Raw genomic sequence first — 23,626 nt, 5'->3', positions numbered from 1 at the left:
CGATGGGACCACAGACACTCCCGGTTGCCTCAACCTACAAGCCTTTATTTTAATTTTGTTTTTTTAGATATGAGGTCTTACTATATTGCCCGGCTGCTCTTGAACCCCTGGGCTCAAGTGTTCCTCCTGCCTCCTCCTCCCAAAGTGTTAGGATTACAAGGATGAGCTGCTGTGCCTGGCTTCCAGAAACCTTTATAAGAACCCACCATGGCCCACACAGTCTCACTTCCCATGAGACTGAGAATTCATCCATCCATCCATCCATCCATCCATTCACTAGATGTTGTTATGGATCCTGTCCTCTTATTGATCTCGCAGTCTAGTTGGGGATACAGGACACATATTCACGAAATAATTAGCCAATTTATTAAACAGTATAATTTTTTACCAGTAGCCTTATTTTTTCTTACTATCAAAGTGTTACATACTGCAATAAATTCAACACACACGATCGATACAGGTTTCATTCTACCACTCAGTGTTAACATGAGGGTGATCAGGATATAAAGGGGTTCTCACTTGCCTCATTTCCAATTACTAAATATTTTGCATCAACCAGGCATTACTTTAATAATTAGAAAATAATATATGCTAAATAAATTATATCTCTATCATATGCAATATACACAAAAATATGCATTTTATTATCATTATTATTTTTTGAGATAGGGTCTCACTCTCTCACCCAGGCTGGAGTGTAGTGACATGATCTTGGCTCAGTGCCATCTCTGCCTCCTGGGTTCAAGTAATTCTCATGCCTCAGCCTCCCATATAGCTGGGAATACAGGCGCGCATCACCACGCCCAGCTAATTTTTGTATTTTTTGCTAGAGATGGGGTTTCAGTCCACGTTGGCCAGGCTGGTCTCGAACTCCTGACTTTAAGTGGCCTGCCTGCGTCGTGCTGGGAATGCAGATGTAAGCCACTGTGCCTTGCCCCAAAATATGCATTTAAAAGCATATGATGACATTATACATTCTTCTGAAAAATAACCTCCCATTTCCACTTTACAATATAAATCTGGCCATGTCTCCATGATGCCCTATTATTTTTTAAAAAGCTGCCTGACATTTTGTCACATGGATGGGCCAGAATTTATCTAACCAGCCCCCTATTAGTGGATATTTTGTTGTTTCTACTGTGTAACGATTCAAAAACCACTCTAGGATGGCCATCCTCCTGCATATATCCCTGTGCACTAAAGCAAGATAGAAACAAGTGGTCAAGGCCAGGTGCAGTGGCTCTGCCTGTAAACCTGGCGCTTTGGGAGGCCGTGGTAGGCAGATCACCTGAGGTCAGGAGTTTGAGACCAGCCTGGCCAATGTGGTGAAACCCTGTCTCTACTAAAAATACAAAAATTAGCCAGGTGTGGTGGCACATGCCTGTAATCCCAGCTACTTGGGAGGCTGAGGCAGGAGAATCGCTTGAACCCGGGAGACGGAGGTTGCAGTGAGCCGAGATCGTGCTATTGCACTCCAGCCTGGGTGACAAGAGCGAAACTCTGTCTCAAGCCCTGCGCCCCCCCAAAAAAGAAAAAAAGAAACAAGTAGTCAAGGTGGGGTGGCTGGGACCATGCTGGGAGGGATCCCCATGGGATCTGGTGGACTCACGCAAACCACCTGCTGCAGCGCCTGGACATGGGATGGGGCCACAGACACTCCTGGTTGACAAGGCAAGTGCAACCACCGTCTTCCCATATTAGAGCTGCAAGCATAGGCCCAGATTGGTGATGTCACCTGTGAGGTCACACAGCTGGCTAGGGCCAAAGCTGGGACTGAGGCAGGCTAGTCCCTCTGACTCAGCCTGCAAGCTGTTCTACTGGCCACGTGTCCCATGGCTTCTCTGTTCCCTGCCTGCTTGGCCTCATCTGTCACTCATTCACTTACTCATTCAATTTCATTCATTCACTCACCAACATTTTTTCTTTGTTTCTTTCTTTTTCTTTCTCTTTCTTTCTTTCTTTCTTTCTTCGTTGTTTCTTTTTGAGACAGAGTCTCGCTCTGTTGCCCGGGTGGAGTGCAGTGGCATAATCTTGGCTCACTGTAACCTCCACCTCCCAGGCTTAAGGGATCCTCCCAGCTCAGCCTCCCAAGTAGCTGGGACTATAGACATGTGCCACCACGCCGGCTAATTTTTCTATTTTTCATAGAAATGAAGTTTCACCATGTTGCACAGGCTGGCCTTGCCTTTGTGAGATCAAGCAATCCACCCAACTTGGCCTCCCAAAGTGCTGGGATTACAGGCGTTGGCCACCATGCCCAGCCTTTACCAACACCTCTTGATGCTGAAATGTGCCAAGCCCCATGGAAGGACCAATGAGAAAAGCAAAGATGACCTTGGTGGCCTGGTCCTCACAGCTCACTAGGCCTCTCCCGAGCATTGCTTCACCCAGAGCCTTGTTCCAAAGATCGATTGCTGAGAGGTGGGCTGGGAGTGAAGCAGTTTGCCAGGGCCCACGGCTGGTACAAGGATTCAGATCCAAAGCTCAGCCGAAATCCTTAACCATCCGACACGACTACCTCTCTCTTACTACCCAGCAGGAGTTTTCTGGCAACTTTTGGTGCCTAGAGCAGTTTGGACATTGCAGACACTTGTTTTCTGTCTTTAAGCGTTTAAGATAGAGTTACCACAGATATGAACATGTATATTTATCACTGGCTTATACCTAACCCTTGCTATGCTTGTGCCAAGCTTGGAGCAAAGTGCACGCCCTATGTCACTCAGTGTAACAAGCACAGAAGCTTCACAGACAGGCGTTCCACGTCCTTCACACAAAGGAGAAAACTGAAGCTGAGTTGAGATCTAGCCAGGCCACTGCGTGAGCCAGCAGGCAGCCCCAAGAGTCAAACCTCACCCCCCGTCCCTCGCCGTCTTCCCTCTTCTGCTCTCTGCCATTTTTTGGTTTCTGTTTTTGTTTGAAACAGGGTGTTGCTCTGCCGCCCAGGCTGGAGCGCAGTGGTGTTATCTCAGCTCACTGCAACCTCCACCTCCTGGTTCAAGGGATTCTCCCAAGTAGCTGGGACTACAGGTGCACACCACCACACCCAGCTAGTTTTTTGTATTTTTAGTAGAGAGGGGGGTCTTGCCAGGTTGCCCAGGTCTTGAACTCCTGAGCGTAGGCAAGCCGACGTCGGCCTCCCAAAGTGCTGGGATTACGGGTGTGAGCCACCGAGGCGACCTTTTTCTTTTTTTTTTTCAAAGCCCATATCCCTTTCTGACACAGGATAGTCTTACCTCTTTATTCTGTGAGAGTGTTTGGGGCCTGTGTCCTGCTAGCAAAAGGCTAGTCCCTGGGACAGGGACTATTTGTTCACTGGTGGGACCCAGGTGCTCAGGCAGTGCCTGGCTCATGGTAGAATGACCGAGCTGGGCTCGAACCTGCTACACACCTGGTCATCAAAGACGATGGTCAGTCGGATACTACTGGGGGACTGACAGCAGAAAGGAAGGGGAGGGAGTGGGTGAGAAGTTCACTCTGGGTGTGGCCGGCGGGCTGGCAGCTGCAGGGGACAGGAGGGAGGGTCCGCCGCGGGGTCTCCTGCGAGGAGCGCGAGGGAGCCCCGCGGAAAGCGTTTCTCACCCCCGCCTCCCGCCCGGATCGCTTTCTCAGTTCGCATTTCTAAGGCCGCTCCTGGGTTATTTTGGTCGGGAAACCTGATCCTTCGCTGGGTTTATTTTAGCACCTTGGAGAACTCCCAGTGCCGCACCCGATCCCAGGCCGCCCCCTCCGTCCTTCCCGGGCGGCGGGGGGCGGGGACCGCGGGGCATGTTGGGGAGCGGTGCACCCCGGCCCGGCGGAGCAGCCCGCGTCCCCCTACTCGCATCTCCTGCACATGGGCTTCTGACCCCTCCGACCGAGGCTGCTGGGTGGGACTGGTGGTGACGGGGTGCAGACGGGCCGCGTCGGGGTGGGCGGGGCGGTGCGGAGCGCGCTCCATCTCCGCGGTGCGGGCCTTGGGGTGCCGGATCCCCGGGCCTGGGCTGGACACTGGGCCTTCAGATGCGCGCCCCGGGAGGGAAGACGATAGGAGCTCAGGTCGGTAGCCCTAGGCTCCCAGAAACCTCCAGGAGGATAGGGAAGCCGGGCCAGAGGCAGAGTGGAGGGTGGTGAGGGGTTGCGGGGAGGGGGTGGTGTACGAGGCCGGCAGCCCTACCTGGGACCCTCGGTGGGCAGCGAGGAACGACAGCCCGTACCCGCCCCTTCCAGACCCCGATTCAGCCTCAGAGCCTCGGACTCAGCCCCACACTCACACCCGACACACCCTCATGTTCAGACACACTTGCACACTCACACCCATGCACACATACAGACGTGCTCACCCACACACCAGTTCACACACACACATCTGCACACCCACACAGACACACGGCCTCACCCACAGACACACATGAACACACCCACACAACCAGAACACACACTTAAACACATCCTTACACCCCCCTGCTTTCATCCCCTCACACAATACACACCCAGTGATACACAACTTGCACACACTTGCTCATCGACACCCACACCACATATGCTCATTCACACCATTACACACCCCATACACACACGGACACACACATCTACCCACATGGCATGCAGGCACATACACTGACATGGACACACGCATACACACCCACGCAGTCACACACAACTGTCAAATATAGCCTCACACACAGATGCACACTCACCATCACACATACACGCACATCCCCACACACACCGTAATCCACTGCAGTACGCCCCTCACACCCCTAAGCCCTGGTGCACCCACCCTTCCCCCAGCTCAGCACCGACACACACAGATTGAAGCAACTTACATACCTCCTGATTTGTAGCCATCGATGCTCACTCACAACCCTTTTGAGTATCAGTGTGTACCTGTTTATTATTTATGATAAGTAATACCACATTCATGGCTCCTGGCGTTATCCCGGCCTCTCTGGCACAGGGATGTGAGTGCTGTTGTCTGGGCTTGGTTATGACCTCTCCACTGTGTCTTCCCAGTGCCTGGCCCAGCGGTCCACTGGGGAAGGAATGAACTTGAGCAGAGAAGCCCCAAGGCTAACTTGCCCTAGAAGCCATGTGGTTCTGAGCTTCAGCTGGAAAGGCCCCAGTCTCCAGATATGCAGCCACCACAGACAGCGTTTTCAAGCCCCTGCCCCATGCCCTGCCATCCCCATGTGGCACCATGGCCCTCAGTAGAGAGTGACACCCTCACTGAGTGGGGGGCCAGAAGATCTGGGTGCTAATGAAGGAGGCCTCCCCAGAGGGCTTCACTGGACCTCTGTTCCCCACCTGTAGGGGTGGCTGCTGGACCACCGCTCTCTGAGATCTGGTGCCTACTCCCCTGGCCAAGGTCCACTTTGTCCCCTGCCCCAGCGAGGCAGGTCAGGGATGCCAGACGTGCCCTGGGCCTCCATCTTCCATCTAGTCTCTCAATGTCCCGCATCTCCAGCCACCTGCCTGGCTCTCTGGCCCCACCCACCTCCCTGTGGACATTCCAAGCTTCGTCACTGACTTTTGGTCTGGTCCCCAACAGTCGGGGAGAGAACACTGTCTCCTAGGGCAACAGAATTCCAGCATTGAACATTTCCAGCTGCAGAACAAGAACTTTCCCCTCCGGTGGGATGCCTTTCTGGCCTCGTGATGACCCTACCCTTGGAGGTGGTGAGCCCTTGGAGGACTCGCTGCAACTCTGAATGCAGAGTGGTCCATGAGAGAGAAAGAGCCTCCAGACTGTCACCGGTGGCCACTGAAAACGAGGTCCCTATACTGCAGGGAACGCTGATGAACGCACCCACTGCCTCCAGGTCACCCAGCCTCTGGGTCTCAGAGCCAGGCCGCCTGGTTCCATCTCCTCCTCCCTCTTCACCAGGCGTCAATGTCCTCATCTGTAGAATGGGATGTTGACAGGGTCTGTCTCCTGGAATCATTGTGGAAAGCCATGAAGATGCTGTGCAAAGCCCCAGTTCACGGTGATGCCTGCAAGGAGACACTTCAGCGGGCTCTTTCTGCAGACCTCCCAGGGCCCTGGGCTGGTTTGGGCCTGCATTAAAATGCAGTTGGGTGGGGTTCGTGTTGTTTCTACTTCTGACTTGTGTGGCTTTGGGTTTTCATGACTTCTCTGTGCCAATGTGCCAGGAATTGAGGAACACCGTGGGACCTTGTCCTCCCACGGACAACACTGAGCTCCCAAGTTGCCATCCCACTGTTCACCATCCCGGGTGGGGGCTGGGACTGTGTCTCCCTACCCCTCCTCTCGGGGATCGAGGCCTGGGGGAGGAGAAAGGGGCCTGGGAGCAATGGGAGTGCCCGTGCTATTGGACAATGACTCAAACGCATGTCCCCTTCCTCTGCTCTGCAGACGCCGGCACTTCACACGAGTGTGGACGCGTCATGAGCCTTCCACATATGCTGAGGCTGCCGTGGGTCTGTGCCCAACACCCACAGAGCTCCGGAAAATGCTGAGCGGGAGGAAGGGCTGTGTGGGGAAGCGGTAGGGCCGAAGGGGCCGAGAGCTGGGGAAGCGGCCAGAACCCTGGTGGGTGCTTCAGGAGCCAGGGCAGGGAGTGCATGCAGGAGCTGATGCCATTCACACCCTTGGCCTGGCAGAGCTGCCCTGGGGGAGCTGCCCCCCCCAGCTCAAAGCCGGCACACTGGGCCATGCACTGATGCTGCCTGATCCCTTCTCCAGCAGACTGAGATGGGGTCCTCTGCAGGGGTGATGTCAAGGGGGAGCAGATTAAGGGAGAGGGGTCTTCTACTTTGCAAGTCCTCACCGTGTGGACACCCACACACCTCTGCCCATAGGACTTCCTAGTGCTCCCATCATAGCTACAAGGGGCTGGCCCCGGCTAGCAAGTGGGGTGTGCTTGGTGAAGGAGTTGAATGTGGGATTTGGAGCTGGTCAGATCTAGGCTGGCATCCCGCCTCTGAGAAGTCACGATCTCCTGATCTCTGGGTTTCTCTGTCTCCCACCGCCCAGGGCCAAGGTCAAGGATAGAAGAGACAGTGCCTGCTCAATGTAGTACCTGACACATAGTGGGTGCTTCACAAACCCAGGCGGAGCCCAGGGCTGAGGCTGGGGTGTACTTGAGAGAAGCCCACCTGCAGCAGCTTGACTGCTCAGGAGGCAGTTCAGTGCTCTGGCCCCTGCCCTTTCCACATGGGGGATGTGCAGCTCTCCCCCTGTTCATGGAGCACTTGAACTTGTCACCTCATTTCCAGGACAGTGTTTCTACCCTCACAGAGCACCCTGGCCAGGCTGTTGGGGTGACAAGAGTTGGCAAATGAGACAGACGCCTCAAAAGTGAATATCTTCCCTACACATAAACTGAGTAGCGCAATCATTATCTGACCTCACAAGAGGTGTGGAAGTCCCTGTGCGTGCCAGAGGGGACTGTTTCGTGGGGCTGTTGGTTCATGGAGGGGAGACATTGCTCCACATGGTGAAGAGGCCAGGAAAGATGTCTTCCTGGAGATGAACATTTATGTGGGGCCCTTATGGAATCCATGTGCTGTCTGGGGTTCTACTGTGTCCAACAGGCCAAAGGGGCTGCCTCTGTGGCACTGGCATGGCTCCCCTGCCTTAGCTAGAGTCAGTGGGACTAGGGATAAGCCACCTACTAGCTGCCCTGGAAAGGGACCACCTCCTCACTAGCTGGGGACATGGTCTGCTAGCAGTGCTGGGGTGAGGGTGTAGCTGGGTGAGAAGCGGAGGCTACCCTAGCCAGCCACTTCCTGCTCCATGGCTGAGCCGGTGCTGCTGTGAGATGGCCTAGCTGTTCACTCATCAAAGGAGAGACCCCAGAGTGGCCAGCCCCTCAGCCCCTCCAGCCCACCCTCACAAATTCGGCATGCTCTGGGATTTGCTGGAAGCACCCCAGTGTGCTCTGGGATTCACTGCCCTGAACCAGTTGTGGGCACCTGTGGAAGTCAGAGTCATGGGGATGGGGTGGGGACGAAGAGTGTGTGGAGTGTGGCTTTAATGTGGCTGCTAGATGTCCTTATATCACAAATTGCTTGGGCTTCCCCTAGGTGTAGTTGCAAGGTAGGGGTGGGGTTCATAGCTTTCCCATGGCTGTCCAGCCTCACGCACCTTATGAGCCCCTGCACTGGGACCACTGGATTCCCAGTCTCAGCCGGAACACCTGCAGGGGGGTTGGGGACCTTGGGCAAATCCCCCAGCTGCTCAGCTCTGGATCTGTGGAGTGCACATCATCACAATGTCCCTCCACAGGGAGGCCGATGGTGGCTGAAACGACGCTCGGGTACAGCGCTCATCACACAGCTGGTGTCCAACAGGCAGCCAGCAGACCTGCAGGAGGGGACTCACTTCTCCCCAAACTTCTCTCCCCTCCCCCGCCACCTTCCCAGCCCTGCAGCCTACAAAGCCTTCGCGCTGTCTCCACCAAGCCACTGTCTCCCTGCAGCCAGGAAACCCAGGGCAGGGCAGCCCTTCTGCGTGTGCTCGGAGTCCCAGAAAGCCGCTAGTCCGGAGAGTTCAAAGGGCACAGGGAGCAGCCCACCTAGCCCCCGAGACAGCAGCGAACTACACTACCCAGAATTCCCGGAGCTGGCCAAAAAGGAAATGTCGTTTTTGCAAAGAGAGGCTCAGCTCCCCCGGCAGCTGGAGAGAGAGGGAGGGAGGGGGAGCGAGGGGGAGCGAGGGATTACCAGGGGGAGGGCGGGCTGTGTGCGGGGAGCGAGGGTGGAGAGCCGGGCGGGCGGGGAGGAGGAGGCGGCGCCCGCCCGCCGCCACCGCCGCCGCCTGCGGACCTGCATCCCCGCGGGGCTGGCGAGCGGGCGGCGGTCCCTGCGTGCGCCGGCTGCGCTCGGCCGGCGACGGCGAGCGGACGCGGGGGCCGGGCCCGCGCAGGGGCCGAGTTTCTGCAAAGTTTGACCCGGTTGCCTTTCCGATGCTGCAGCAGAGCGAGGCAGAGCTGGGCGCGCCAGGCGGCTGCGGCGCGGCGGCGGGGCTGAGCGGCGACAGCGCGCTCACCATGATCATAAAATAAAGGAGGCGCGCGGGGTGGGGGCGAGAGAGCCCCGAGCCTCAGCCCTCCGCCCCCGGCCGCTCCCCGAAGCCCCGGCCGGCTGAGGGTGGGGGCCGGGGGCGCCCACGCCGGCCCCAGACCCCAGTAGAGCCGAGGGACAGTGCCAGGGGAAGGGGGTGGGCTGGCGAGGGCGCCCCGAGAGCCTGCCTGCGCCGGGGTCAGGGGCGTCCGGAGGGCGGCGGCCGGGGCCAGCAGAGCGGCCCCGGGGCAGGTGAGTCGGCGGCGCCGTCCGGGTGGGGGCGTGCGCGCCAAAGTTCCCCGGCAGCGGCTAGCGCGCCCGAAGCGCGGGGACCCGGGGCTGCTCGCGGCTGGAGAGGGTCCGCGGAGGCGCCCAACGCGGCGGGGCAGGGGCACTACGCCCTCTGAGGACCTAGAGACCCTGGCCGGGAACGGAGCGCCCGCCGGATCGGACGGCCCTGGTGGGTGGCCCTGCGCCCAGGGGCCAGAGGGACCCAGGTGGTAAGGGGCGCCTGCCGCTGGCGGCGTGGCGGCGGGGGCAGCGTAGGGCAAGTGCTCGCCGCCCTCTGCAGTGGCAGTTGCTCGCCCCCCACCCCGCCCCCTGCCGGGAGGGTGTCAGCGGAGATGTCACGGGTGGCGATTATTCGCTGGCGCGTGCGGTCGTGCGGCTGCCACTGACGGGGCGGGCGGGGTTGGGGGAGGGCCGCCGCCTCCGGGGAGACCGCCCAGAGCTGCGCCGTCAGCTCCGCAGCCCGCGCCCGGCGCACACGCGTCGCCACCCCCGCGCGCCCCCCGCAGCAAAGTTCGGTACAACTTTGAGGCGGGCCTTGACGCGCTGTCCCTTCCACCTCCCACCAGGTCCTCGGCGGCTGCGGCGAAGCAGGCGGCTGCGGCCGGAGGCGACAGCGGCGAGGCGACACCGGCGCGCCCGCGTGGGGGCGTCCCGCCCGCACCCGCGAGTGGGCGCAGACGGGGACCTGCGTCGCACTCCCCTCGGGCGAGCGGCCCGAGCCCGGAGCTCGCCTCCTGGAAGCCCTCCTGGAAACCGCGGGTCGGCGCTCGCTCCGAGCGCGCCGGGACCTCGGCCGGGTGGACAGAAACTGCTCTGCAATTGACTCCGCCGCGCCGGGCGGGTGCGGGTGCTGGGCCCGGAGGGAGCGCGTGCGGAAGGCCGGAGGGCAGGAAGTCGCGCTTCTGCAGCGAGGGTGGCGCGACCGCGCGGGGACGGAGCCTTCCTTATTTATGATCTGCTGGCGCTCGCCTGCTTCCTCCGAAGACTTCAGGGAGAGTCTGCGAGCTGCCGTCCCCGCGTGTGAGGCACAGAAGGGCTGGATGTCAGAGCGACATGACTATTCATTAAACTCCAAACTTTTCTTTTTTTAACCCAAAGAATATCGGTGATTTTTGTCCACTGCGAGGAGAAGAGCGAGCCCAGGGCTCTTGAAATGCAGCAGAATCCTTATTTATAAACAGGCCGCGGTAGTGATATATGCAATCCCCCTCTGCTCAGTGAGTTTTCTATCCTATGGATAACGGTCTTGAGAGTTGAGATTGGAGAGCAGCGCCGTCTGCGCTGGGTCCTGCAGCCTACGTCCTTTCAATGCCTGGTTCTCTCTGTGACTGCTGGCCTTCCCTGGAGATCAGAGCACTCCTGTGTGCCATGGGCTGTATTCAGAGCATCGGAGGCAAAGCCAGGGTCTTCCGGGAAGGGATCACGGTGATTGATGTGAAAGCCTCCATCGACCCGGTCCCCACCAGCATCGATGAGTCCTCCAGCGTGGTGCTCCGCTACCGGACACCCCACTTCCGGGCCTCGGCCCAGGTGATCATGCCGCCCATCCCCAAGAAGGAGACCTGGATCGTTGGCTGGATCCAGGCGTGCAGCCACATGGAGTTCTACAATCAGTATGGCGAGCAGGGCATGTGAGTACGGCTGGCAGTCAGCTCTGGGGTTGGGGGACTGCTAGGGGTGGCCGAGCTTGGAGGCCTGGTGGTGGCCCATAGGTGGGGGGAAGGTGGAGATACCATGGAGGCAGGGGGAAGCTTTAGGCAGGCATGGAGGTGGCCTCCTTGGCCGGGTGGTTCCTTGAAGGGTTTACCTGTGGATCCAGATTGGGGTCATGGCCCTGCACCCTACCCTGCCACTGCTTCCCTGGGGTTCCTGTGTCCTTCCCTGCAGGATGCCGAGAAAGCAGAGGAACATCACTCCCAGTGTTCCCTGGCAAAGCAAGTGTGCCGTCTGCCTGGGGAGTGGTGGTGCCATCAGGGGTCACCAGAGAGGCTACAGGGCTGCTCTCCAGGCCCTGGCTCTGTGGGAGCTCAGGGCAAACCCTCAGGCCCACTGCAACTCCCAGACCTGTGTGTTCTGGGCTTTGCGATTGGGCCTCAGTGATCTTTCTGGCGGCTTCAAGTGTATTCCAGAACCTGGAGGAGTGCTTCGCTGTTCCAAACGGCGCTGTTTGAGAGCACAGTTAGTTTTAAAAGCTGGATTTGTTTCACAGGGTAGCACTTTCTGTCTCCAAGGCAGAAGGCCCCTTTATGCAGACGACTCCAGTGTCCCTCCGGCGAGGCCCTAACAGGAACAGCAAAGAGAAGCCTCTTCTCTGTAGCCCCAGCTCCATCTCCAGAGTGTGCCTAGGGTGTTGGAGGTTCCGGTGGAGACACTGGGACCCTCGGTCTCCTTTCCTGGCCTGCCTCCTGACCCCAGAGAAAGCCGTCCCCGGGGTGGAAAGGGCTCCATTTAGACAGAGTTGGGAAAGTGAATTAACCTGAAGCGTCACCCTAAGACAGAGGCGGTGAAAATAGCTGTTTCTGAGCATGAAGACCCTTTGGAGAGAGCCAGGGAGGCCTCGGGGGGCAGCCAAGCCACAGGGCCCATGACTGGCTGTGGACACTCCCAGAGCGCCTCTCGGTGTCCACTCTGCAGCGTCACTTCCCGGTCTTGCAAGTGAGGAAAAGAGAGGAGAATTTCTCAGGAATTGGAATTTATTACTTGATTTGAGAACCTCGTGGGCCACTTGTAAATGAGAGGGGTGGGGGATGGCAGGACACGAGGCCTCATGGCTTCTCCACTTAATGATTCTGAAGTTCTAAGGGAAACACGAGGATCACAGTAACCCTTAAACCCAGGGTGTGACTGTGACCATCCCAGAGGTGGATGGGGGGCACATCTGAAGGCTGTCACCGGCCTTCTCCACCAGCCGGATTTCTGTGCCAAGCCCTTTGCGTCTCAAGAGCAGCTAGTACCGTAATCCAGTTCAGGCAGGGGGCTGCCTTTCTATTCTAAGCAGGGAAACATGATTCTTAGTTATGCAGTGAGGACCTTTTCTAAGAACCCTTAAGCCCAGAAACCTCCTCGGGCTTTGAAGGCATCCAGGACAGTTGTAGAAACAAAAGTTTTCCTCGGGGTTTTGGGCTAAGCCTAGTTTCTTCCCTAGAAGGGGTAGGGAAGACAGTGGGTTCTTCTGAACTTGGAAAAACGTGAGCATTAGTGGGAACTAAATTCTAACGAGATTGGTGCTGCTCGCGGTGGGAAGGCAACAGGCTTGGCCCGAGGTACAGACTCCAAGCCTCAGTTTCCCCATCTCTGCGCATGGGCTTCCCATGTCTTGCCCAGGACTTGTTCTCCATCTGGTGACTCTGATTAGGTGCGGGTGATGTGGCTGGAGCCAGGCCTCACACTCAGACCTGAGACTACCTTGCTCCCCTTGGGCCAGTCCTCATGACTTCCTAGGCAGATCCAGGTGGGAGGCCAGACTCTGCCACTTTCCAGGGTGTGACCTTAGGCAAGTCCCCTTACTGCTCTGAGCCTCACTTTACACATCTGCAAACTGGGGCTGGGAATAGCCCCTTCCCCATGGCTTATTGTGACGAGCCAACCAAATTTGCCAAGCAGTCAGCCCTGCGCCAAGCTCGCTGTGAGTACTTAACTGCAGGCGCTGATGGGATGGGGATCGTCCTTAGCGGTGTTGTCATTGTGACTGTTATTCTGTCAGACAGAAGTGGCTAAAACTACAGAATTAGGACAGATATCAACCACACCATATATCGAATTTTCTCCCCAGCCCAAGTCTTTCTCTGTCACGTAGGGCCCACTTCCTGAGTTTAAAACTTTTTAAAGCCATGTAAGGCACGAAGCGCTTGCATTTTAAAGTAGCTCCAGGCCATTTTCCTTGCTCTCCCTCTGCCCCTGACGTTTCTCTTTGCTCCCACTCGCTCTGGGGATTCCTCTTTCCCTGCAGGGAGCCTCTGTGTCCCACCCAGTTCATTCTCCCTGGGTGCACTGGCTGTGTAATCCCAGTTGGGATAGGACCAGCCCCAGGGACAGGATGGAGTCGGAGGCTCCCTGGGAGGGGCGGCTTGGAGCAGATGGGCAGAAGGGTTCACGCATCCTGGCCCCAGGCTTCAGCCAGACAGCCTCAGGGGTTCCATTTGGTGTCTGTCTGTGAGGGTGAGAACTTCCCATAGGCATCTGTTAGGATTCACTCAGTGTGGGTGAGTGTCCTGTGGCTCAGAAGTAGACGAGGCGGCTGCCGAATACTTATTAGTAGTCAACAGAATCGTCCTAAGGGGCTGAGTTGGCAAAGAACAGAGCCCCGGATTCAACCTGCACCCTCAAAGGGCTCATGGAGAAGGCCAGGATGTGGCCTTGCTTCAGCTCCTTGGTGAATGGAAATAGAAGCATTTAGGTGGGATTTATTTATTCATTTATCTATAATTAAAAAAAATTTTTTTTTTTTGAGACAGAGCCTCACTCTTGTCGCCCAGGCTGGAATGCAGTGGTGCCAATCTTGGCTCACTTCAACCTCTGCCTCCCAGGTTCAAGTGATTCTCCTGCCCCAGCCTTCGGAGTAGCTGGGATTACAGGTGTACACCACCATGCCTGGCTAATTTTTGGCTTTTAAGTTGAGGCAGGGTTTTACCACGCTGGCCAGGCTGGTCTCAAACTCCTGACCTCAGGTGATTGGCCCACTTCAGCCTCCCAAAGGGCTGGGATTCCAGGTGTGAGCCAACACACCCAGTCTTTGGTGGGATTTAAAACCTCCTTCCTGTCTCCCTTGCCCCAGGCCTCCTGTGATGACTTCCATTTTCCAAGTTTTTAAGCCTCGTGGCATGAAGGAAAGGGAACAGTGGTTGAGGTGACCAGGAACCCCAACCAGCCCAGAGCTGTCCCTCTGCTCTGCCTGGCCCAGGGTCCTGTAATTCTTTGTGCAGGTGAGGGGTGTCCTGTGCATGGCAGGGGGCCGGGCAGCATCCCTGGCCTCTACCTACTCCATGCCAGGAGCACATCCCTGCAAGCTGTGACAATCAGTCATGTCCCCGGCACGGCCAGACTTAACGGGAGGGGGTGTGAAATCACACTTAGTGGAGAACAGCTGGACTCAGACCCAGACAATTCAAATCCTTAAAACGAAAGCCAGGCCCTGTGCTTTGCAGCCGGGGAAGGGACGGCCAGGTAGCAGGAGCTAGGTTAGGGCTTCCATTCTTCACAAATGGGCTTGTATCCAAAATGTTAATTCCAAATGCTTAACCAAAATCCATAACACCCCCGAATGTTATCCCTGCTTAAAATTAATCCCTAAGCCAGGAGGATAACTTTTTAGAATGACATTCTGCGTTTGAAATGTTTGAAATGGAACAATTAAAAAAAAAAACAAAAACACCTCAATAATATGCTGACTTTTACAGACAGAGCTGGCAAAGGGTGAGTTTCTCTGTGCCAGCATGAGAGGTTTCTATATGGCTTTGGGTCCAACCCACATCACTTTAAAAGCCAACCCCCCCCCCCCCCCCCCTTCCAAATTGTTGGAGACACCTGCCTCCACAGCCCGGCCCCCGCAGTTCCTCAACTGCCACCTGTCAGCTGGTACAGAGTCTCCAAAGTGACAAGTCACAATTTCTCGCCTGTGTGGGAGAAGTTCCACATTGTCCCTGGTTTGCCCTTCTCTGGAGCCCCCTAGGAACGTGGCCCACAACCACGGCCAAGGCCAAGACCAGGGGCAGTGTATGGCTCAGGATTCTGCCACAGGAAAGACTGGGCAGGGAGGCAGGGAAGCAGCTCAGATAGAACCTTTGGGTTGACAGGGACACTGCCCCATGCCCATGTGTAGAAGGGTGGGAACCCCAGCTCCCAAACCTTGGGCCAGCCTCTTAACCTTTCCAAGCCCCACTGTTCCCATCTATGAAATGGGAATATGAGTCCTCCCCCATAGGGTTGTGATGATAAGAGCTTAGTTCAGCACCTCAGGTATACCAAGCACTCAATATATGGCAGCTGTCAATCATAATTACTGATAATGTCTTATTCATTACACGGTGCCTGTCAGAGTCAGCGGAAAGGAGGCAGTCTTGTTGCTATTGGTACATTATCCCTTCTCTGGGTTTCAGATAGCTTTCTCTAGCATGAGTGCCTTGGATCATGAAACCTCTGAGGGTCTTTCTGGTCAAAACATGTGCCGTCACTGTGTTACAGAAGGCCAGTGACCAGCCTGGACAACACAGTGAAACCCTGTCCCTACAAAAAACACAAAACAATTAGCCAGGCATGGTGGTATGTGCTTGTCGTCCCAGTCACTTGGGAGGCTGAGGTGGGAGGATCACCTGAGCCTGCGGACATTGAGGCTGCAAGTGAGCTGTGATCGTACCACTGCACTCCAGTGAGACCCCATCTCAAAAAACAAAAAAGCTGGTGGGAAAGGACAGGGCAGGGTTGGAGGGACCGCTGGGTACCACCCAGCCCTGCTGGGATGACGCTGAGAATGGCTGCCTTGGGCCCCTTTCCACCTGCTGTCTCCCAGCGTCCTCCCCAGGAGCTCAGGAGGGCGTCATTTTATGATGTGGTCGCAGCGTCTAAGACCTGAAGCTGCTTGCCTGAGCAGTCTTGCTCAGCGCCAGCAGATCTGGGGACAGGCCATGAAGGAATGTCCCTGTTGACCACGTGGCCTCTTCCTGAAGCCGGGCCCTGAGCTTCAGTTGCGCAAAGAACAATTGAGGAAGAGGCTTCCTCTCGGTAACCGGAAGGTGGCCTCCCCCATCTGCTGGGCCCTGGCGGAGGCAAGGGTTGGGTGGGTGGGAGAGGGAAGTCCTTGTTTCAAGGCTTTGGGGTGGGAGGAAGTAGGGGGGATGGCCCAGCCTAACAAGAACTCCCCCAGGACCAGCCCCGGCCAAGCAATCACTGCAGCCCTCATCCACTTTCCAAAGAAACATCCACTGGAAACAAACATTGGCTGCTCCCAGAGACGTGCAAGGCGGCACTCCACAGCTGTAGTAATCAGGGAAGTTACATACTGACGTCCTTTGTTTTGCTGATCAGGGTTGGGTGAAATGAAAAAGATCAGTTGTGCCCAGTGTTCAGGGGAGGGGGGCATCCTTACCTGTTTGATTGGGAGGACAGTTGAGGCAGGCGAGGATGCTGAGAGGTGAGCTTGGCTGTGCCTGTTACCATTCACATGTGCGTGTCTTTCAGGTTGGTGGTTGTACTTTTTTTTTGATTCGGAGTCTCACTCTGTTTGCCTAGGCTGGAGTGCAGTGGTGCAGTCTGGGCTCACTGCAACCCCTGCCTCCTGCCTTAGCCTCCTGAGTAGCTGGGATTACAGGTGCCCACCGCCATGCCTGGCTAATTTTTGTTATTTTTAGTAGAGACGGGGTTTCACCGTTTTGGTTAGGCTGGTCTTGAACACCTAACCTAGTGATCTGCCTGTCTCGGCCTCCCAAAGTGTTGGGATTACAGGCATGAGCCACCGTGCCCAGCTGTACTTTTTTTTTTTGAGATGGATTTTCACTCTTGTTGCCCAGGCTGGAGTACAGTGGCACGATCTCGGCTCACTGTAACCTCTGCCTCCTGAGTTCAAGTGATCGTCCTGGCTCTGCCTCCATAGTAGTTGGGAATTACAGGCGCCTGCCACCACACCTGCCTTTTTTTTTTTTTTTGTATTTTTAGTAGAGACGGGGTTTCAACACGATGACGAGGGTCTTGAATTCCTGACCTCAAGTGATCCTCCCGCCTCAGCCTCCCAAAGTGCTGGGATTACAGGTCTGAGTCAGCACTTCCAGCCTGTAATTTTAGAGCCTTTTGCAGAAACCTTGTGCCCCTAGCTCAGGGTCTGCGTGTTATCAGAGGCGTCCAGAAAAATAATCTATTGAACAAGTGAATTAGTGATCATGTGAACGGGAGAAGCAACACATCAAGATGCACATGGGCTGGGCGTGGTGGTTCACACCTGTAATGCCAGCACTTTGGGAGACCAAGGTGGGCGGATCACCTGATGTCAGGAGCTCGAGTCCAGCCTGGCCAACATGAAGAAACCCCATCTCTACTAAAAATACAAAAATTAGCTGGGCGTGGTGGTGCATGCCTGTAATCCCAGATACTCGGAGGACTGAATCGCTTGAGGTGCAAGAATCACTTGAACCTGGGAGGTGGAGATCACAGTGAGCCGAGATCGCACCACTGCACTCCAGCCTAGGGCAACAGAGCGAGACTGACTCAAAGAAAGAAAAAAAAGGAAAAAAAAATGCACATGTGAGGATGTTAACTCCAGCACAGCTCCTAATAGCAAAAAGCCAGGAACAACTCAAGGGTCCTTCAACAGGGAGTGAAATTGCAGTCTGTCTGCAGTGCAGACTCTGAGGCAGGGCCACAGGCGCTGAGGCCAAGGTAGAGTTATAGATACTTCCACATGGGAAAATGATACATTGTTATTACATTGTTGTTTAAAGACATTAAACAGTCTGTAGGGTAGTAACCCATTTTTATTAAAAAGAAAACACTGAAGGTTGGGAACATATCCTGTGTGTATGCAGAGAGCAAGGTCTCAAAGGATGTTTACCAGAGTGTGTGGGGCACACGGGGAGGTAGGTGCTTTCAGTTTTCACTTGATACACTTCTTTTTTTTTTTTTTTTTTTTGAAATGGAGTCTCACTCTGTCGCCCAGGCTGGAGTGCAGTGGCATGATCTTGGCTCACGGCAACCTCTGCCTCCCAGGTTTAAGCGAGTCCTCTGGGATTATAGGCACGAGCCACTGTGCCCGGCTAATTTTTGTATTTTTGGTAGAGAGGGGTTTCACCATATTGTCCAGGCTGTCTTGAACTCCTGACCTCAGGCAATCCGCCTGCCTCGGCCTCCCAAAGTGCTGGAATTAAAGGCGTGAGCCACCGCACCCGGCCTGTTTTTTCTTTTAGAGACAGTCTCACTCTGTTGTCCAGGCTGGGGTGCTGCGGCGCAGTCCTCGCCCACTGCAGCCTTGAACTCCTGCTCTCAAGCAGTCCTCCCACCTTAACTTCTCGGGTAGCTGGGAGTACAGGGATGTGCCACCACGCCTGGGTAATTTTTAAGTTTTTCATACAGGTGAGGAGCTCTTGCTTTGTTGCCCCGGCAGGCCTTGACCTCCTGGATTCAAGTGATGGCCCCTCACCTCCAGCCTTAGACTCCCATAGTTGAGGTTGCAAAAAGGAGATCAGGCCAGGCGCGGTGGCTCATCTCAGCATCTTGGGAGGCTGAGGTGAGAGGATCGCTTAGATTCCATTAGAGCCTGGTGGGGGAGAACTGGGTCAGGTTGGGGGCCTTGGCTCAGTTACTTCCCAGTTGTGTGACCTTGGACCTGGCCTCTAACTGCCCTAAGTCTCCTCTATAAGATGCACCTGACAGCCCCAGCTCTAGGGAGGTGTGGTGCCCAGTGCAGCCCCTGTGCTCACTGCACCAGCTGTCACCATCTGCTAAGGTGACCATTCAGTGAGTGGCTCTTGCAGCTGCAGCCCTGCAGGATTAGCAGAAGCTCAGAGCAATTTTGGGGTCCCTGGGCCCTTCACAGAGGCGCTCTGTGGGTTTTAGGGGAGACCCAGCATGCCACTGACAGTCACTGATTCCAGCCATAGACGTCGATGGTGCCCGAGCTGGGCCAGGTGCTGTGATACACCCCAGATACATGGTGATGGGTGAGGCAGGCCTGGCCCTGCCCTCACGGCCTCGTGGTGTGTCTGGGGAACAGACTGGTAGCAAATGAGCGTGTCAGTATTTAATCATCCTCATGCATGGGCCACGGGGCAGCGGGACGAGATCCAGTAGCATTGAATACCGGGGCACCTGGCCCATGTGGAGGGTCTGGGCGGGCTTCTTTGGGGTGGTGGCTGCAGAGCTGAGTAATAAGCAGCTATGAACGAGGCGAGGAGGAGGAAGGGGGGGTGGAGGATGAGGATGACGCTGCTCCCAGAAGGCCCTGAGAGGGGGGAGGATGGCCACTGCAGCAGCTGAGAATGGCTGGGGGCCCTGGAGCCCAGGGAGGACGTGTGTGTACACGTGCATGTGTGCACGCACGCAGGGCTCCGGGCTTCAATTGGATCAGTTTTAAGAGCATAGGGGAGTCATGGTCGGTTTAACAGGGTTGGAACCATGCAATCGGATTTGTGTTTTTAGAAGATCCCTCAGGCTGCTTCTGGGAGGGGAACAGATTGCAGGAGGCTGGGAGACCAGGGAGGGGCAAGGCCAGGCTGGAGGCAGAGGAGGAGAAGGGGCACAGCCTGGAGGTTCAAGGGGGAGTCCAGGATGATGCAATGTCCCGGCGACACAGGCCTCCCCATTGCTCACCAGAACAGTAGCTCTGTCCACCCATCAGGGCTTCATGGCGTGTTGAAGGCAGGTGCCCTGCAGATGTTTGTTGGGTGGGTGACGATGGGAGTCAGGACAGGGACGCTGCAAGAGGCTGAGGAGGCCACTTCAGCCCCGGAAGCATTCTGATGCCTGGGTTCCAGCCTGTGGGGTCCCACACCTAGGAGGATGGGAATGTGACAGGCGGCCTTAGCTGCCTCTGCCCACGGCTGTGGAGGCGAACAGCCTGCTGGCCTCCTAGACTGGGCAGCTGCCCGGGGCCTGCACTCAGAAGGGCCCTGAGCATGGTTTAAGGGTCTGCTGTCACCACATTGAAAATCTCAGGTTCTTTAGGGCCGGGCGCAGTGGCTCACACCTGTAATCCCAGCACTTTGGGAGGCCAAGGCGGGCGATCACCTGAAGTGTCAGGGGTTCAAGACCAGCCTGGCCAACATGATGAAACCCTGTCTCTACTTAAAAAAATGCAAAAATTAGGCTGGGCATGGTGGCTCACACCTGTAATCCCAGCACTGTGGGAGGCCGAGATGGGTGGATCACCTGAGGTCAGGAGAGTTGGAGACCAGCCTGACTAACATGGTGAAACCCTGTCTCTACTAAATAATTACCCAGGCATGGTGGTGCATGCCTATAATTCCAGCTACTTGGGAAGTTGATGCAGGAGAATCACTTGAACGCGGAAGGCGGAGGTTGCAGTGAGCCAAGATCATGCCATTGCACTCCATCCTGGGCAACACGAGTGAAATTCTGTCTCAAAACAAACAAACAAACAAAAATCAGCCAGGCGTGATGGCAGGTTCCTGTAATCCCAGCTACTTGGGAGGCTGAGGCAGGAGATGAATTCGGGAGGCAGAGGTTGCAGTGAGCCAAGATTGCGTCACTGCACTCCAGCCTGGGTGACAGAGCGAGATTCCATCTCAAAAAAAAAAAAGGAGAAAGGTGGTTAAGACATTGCTTAACTTTAGACTTTTACATTAAAAATAATTGGGAAATTTCAAGGACGACTATTAACAGAACATAATTAGAATGTTTTAAGTCCCGGCCAGGCGCCGTGGCTCACACCTGTAATCCCAGCACTTTGGGAGGCTGAGGTGGGCAGATCACAAGGTCAGGAGATCGAGACCATCTTGGCCAACATGGTGAAACCCCATCTCTACTAAAATACAAAAAATTAGCCAGGCATGGTGGCGTACACCTGTAGTCCCAGCTGCTCAGGAGGCTGAGGCAGGAGAATTGCTTAAACCTGGGAGGTGGAGATTGCAGTGAGCCAAGATTGCGCCACTGCACTCCAGCCTGGTGACAGAGTGAGACTCCATCTCAAAAAAAAAAAAAAAAAGAATGTTTAAATCCCCAATAAGTACAAAGAAGAAACAAGAAGAAAAAAAAAAAATCTGTAATCAAAAAAAAAGGCAGGCAAAAAGCATTAAAAAACTGAGTAGAAATTTAAGAGAAGGAAGTTCATATAAAAATAATTCATCTGGGGCGGTGGCTCATGCCTGTAATCCCAGCATTTGGCAGGCTGAGGCGGGCGGATCATCTGAGGTCAGGAGTTTGAGACCAGCCTGACCAACGTGGTGAAACCCTGTCTCTAGTAAAATGCAAAATTAGCGGGGTGCGGTGATACCTGCCTGTGGTCCTAACTACTCAGGAGGGTGAGGCAGAAGAATCATTTGAACCTGGGAGGTAGAGATCACACCACTGCACTCCAGCCTGGGTGACAGAGTGAGACTCCATCTGAAAAAAAAGGCTTCAGGTCAAATCAGGGCTACCTGGTCTGGGAGAGGCACACCTGTAACTGCTGATGCCACCATAACCCTCAAAGGGTCTCCAGAAGCTTCCACCGACTGCTGTTGGCTGCACCAGGCAGTGAGTATCAATGCATTTAACATCACAAAACCTGGCAGGCAGACGGCGGTGGATTGTCCGAGGGCTGCTGATCAGACAGTGGAGGCCCAGTGTGTCTGTGACTAGACCACAGAGCAAGTAGCCAGGGCTGACAGTGGACCCTGGGCTGCTGCAGGTGCCCCTGAGCTGTGCCCTTGACCGCACTCTGCAGGTGGAGGGATCCACGCAGCCTGGCGCTGATTTGGCCTGGCCCTGAGCCATGCATGTCCTGCGTGACACAGTGCTGTCTGCCAGCCTGGGAGGCTTCTCACCTGTCTGTGTCTGAGCCAGGGCCTGGGAGTGTCAGGGCTGGGGAAAGAAAGGAAACTCAAGGCTGGGGTCAAGAAGAGGGGGGCCGTTGTGCTGTTCAGCCCCACTCCCCCAACCTGGCCTTCAGCTCTTTGCAAATGAAAGGGGACAAGGCCAAAGCAGGGTTCCTTATGCCAGTTTGCTTCTGCCTTAAAAAACCAAACAACTGGAAATCTTTTCTGCAAGCGTAAGCACTGTGTTTGGACAGAGTGGGCGTTTCCTTCTGAAACAGAAGACTAGGCGCCCGTGGACAAAAAGACCCTGAACCCTGTCTCCATCCATGCTGGGGGACTGAATGAGCAGGCTCACCCCGTTGTCATCCTGCCTGCAGCTGTGGGGCCCCAGATCTTAGGAGTTGCTGGGTACTTCTGGACAGTGAGGTCTGAGCTGCCTGCAGGTTCCCTGATTTGGGTGGGTGCTCCGGGGCTGGGCAGGAGATGCCCACTGGGAAGCTGCTACTCTAATGAGTGAGCTTTTCAATGAAATGAACAGCATTAGCAAAATCATGTTCCTAATCATTCCTCCTATAGCGGCCCCAATTTTGCTAACTGCTACCATTTTATGATGTATAAGTAGGGGAATGCATTTTAAAAATTGTGGTAAAACCTATGTAGCATATTATAAAATTGACCATTTTATTTATTTAGTATTATTATTATTTTTTGAGATGGAGTCTTGCTCTGTCGCCCGGGCTGGAGTGCAGTGGCACAATCTTGGTTCACTGCAATCTCTGCCTCCCGGGTTCAAGCAATTCTCCTGCCTCAGCCTCCTGAGTAGCTGGGACTACAGGTGCCTGCCACCACGCCTGGCTAATTTTTGTATTTTTAGTTACAGACAGGGTTTCACCATATTCGTGAGGCTGGTCTTGAACTCCTGACCTCGTGATTCGCCTGCCTCAGTCTCCCAAAGTGCTGTGATTATAGGCATGAGCCACCACACCCAGCCTATTTTTTAAATTAGTTTTTTAAGACAGGGTCTGGCTCTGTCACCCAGACTGGAGTTCGATGGTGTGATCTTGGCTCACTGCCACCTCCGCCTCCCAGGTTCAAGCAATTCTCCTGCCTCAGTCTCCCGAGTAGCTGGGATTACAGGCACACACCACCACGCCCAGCTAATTTTTGTATTTTTAGTAGAGATGAGGTTTCACCATGTTGGCCAGGCTGGTTTCGAACTCCTGACCTCAAGTGATCCACTGTACCCGGCCAAAATAGACCATTTAAATCATTTATAAGCGCATAGCTCAGGGGCATTAGGTCCATTCAAGGTGGTGTGCAGCCTTGACCAGCACCCATCTTCAGAACTCTTTTCATCTTGCAAAACTGAAACTTCGTGTGCAGGAAACATCAGCTTTCCGTTCCTCTTTCCCCCAGCCCCTGGCACCCTCCATTCTTCTTTCTGTCTCTGAATTTGACAACGCTAGGGACTTCACATAAGGAGAATAACACAGGATGTGTCTCTTTTGTGGCCGGCTTATTTCACTCAAGGCTGATCCGTGTTGTAGTCTGTGTTGGAATGTCCTTCCTTCTTAAGGCTGAGGAACATTCCATTGTACGTATATAGCATGCTTTGTTTATCCATTTATCTGTCATTGGACACTTGGACTGCTCCCACCTTTCAGCTATTGTGATTAGTTCTAGGAGCAGGAATGCCTTTTTTTAGAGGCAGGGTCTTGTTGTGTTGGCCAGGCTCATCTCAAACTCCTGGAGTCAAGTGATCCGCCTGCCTTGGCCTCCCAAAGTGCTCGGATTACAGGTGTGAGCCACCGCGTCTGGGAGTGTTTTTGTTTTGTTTTGTTTTGTTTTTTTGAGACAGAGTCTTGCTCTGTCACCCA

General features: G+C 55.1%; 1 protein-coding gene across 1 annotated transcript in view; it reads left to right on the top strand.

Moving 5' to 3' along the window:
• The first annotated feature begins 9,717 nt into the window (after positions 1-9,717).
• The window catches only part of FAM78A (family with sequence similarity 78 member A), an 18,233-nt gene continuing 4,324 nt past the window's right edge, over positions 9,718-23,626 (top strand). The window contains exon 1 of the mRNA XM_032257631.1: positions 9,718-10,925. Coding sequence (XP_032113522.1) covers positions 10,603-10,925 — 323 coding nt within the window. The 5' untranslated portion in view covers positions 9,718-10,602. The remainder of the gene's footprint in view (positions 10,926-23,626) is intronic.

This window comes from Sapajus apella, unplaced genomic scaffold (genome assembly GCF_009761245.1).
Source record: "Sapajus apella isolate SASKATOON/1434 unplaced genomic scaffold, GSC_monkey_1.0 scaffold97, whole genome shotgun sequence".
In the NCBI taxonomy this organism is placed as follows: Eukaryota; Metazoa; Chordata; class Mammalia; order Primates; family Cebidae; genus Sapajus; species Sapajus apella.
Note: the sequence above shows the minus strand (reverse complement) of the source record. Positions and strands in the feature narration are given on the sequence as shown.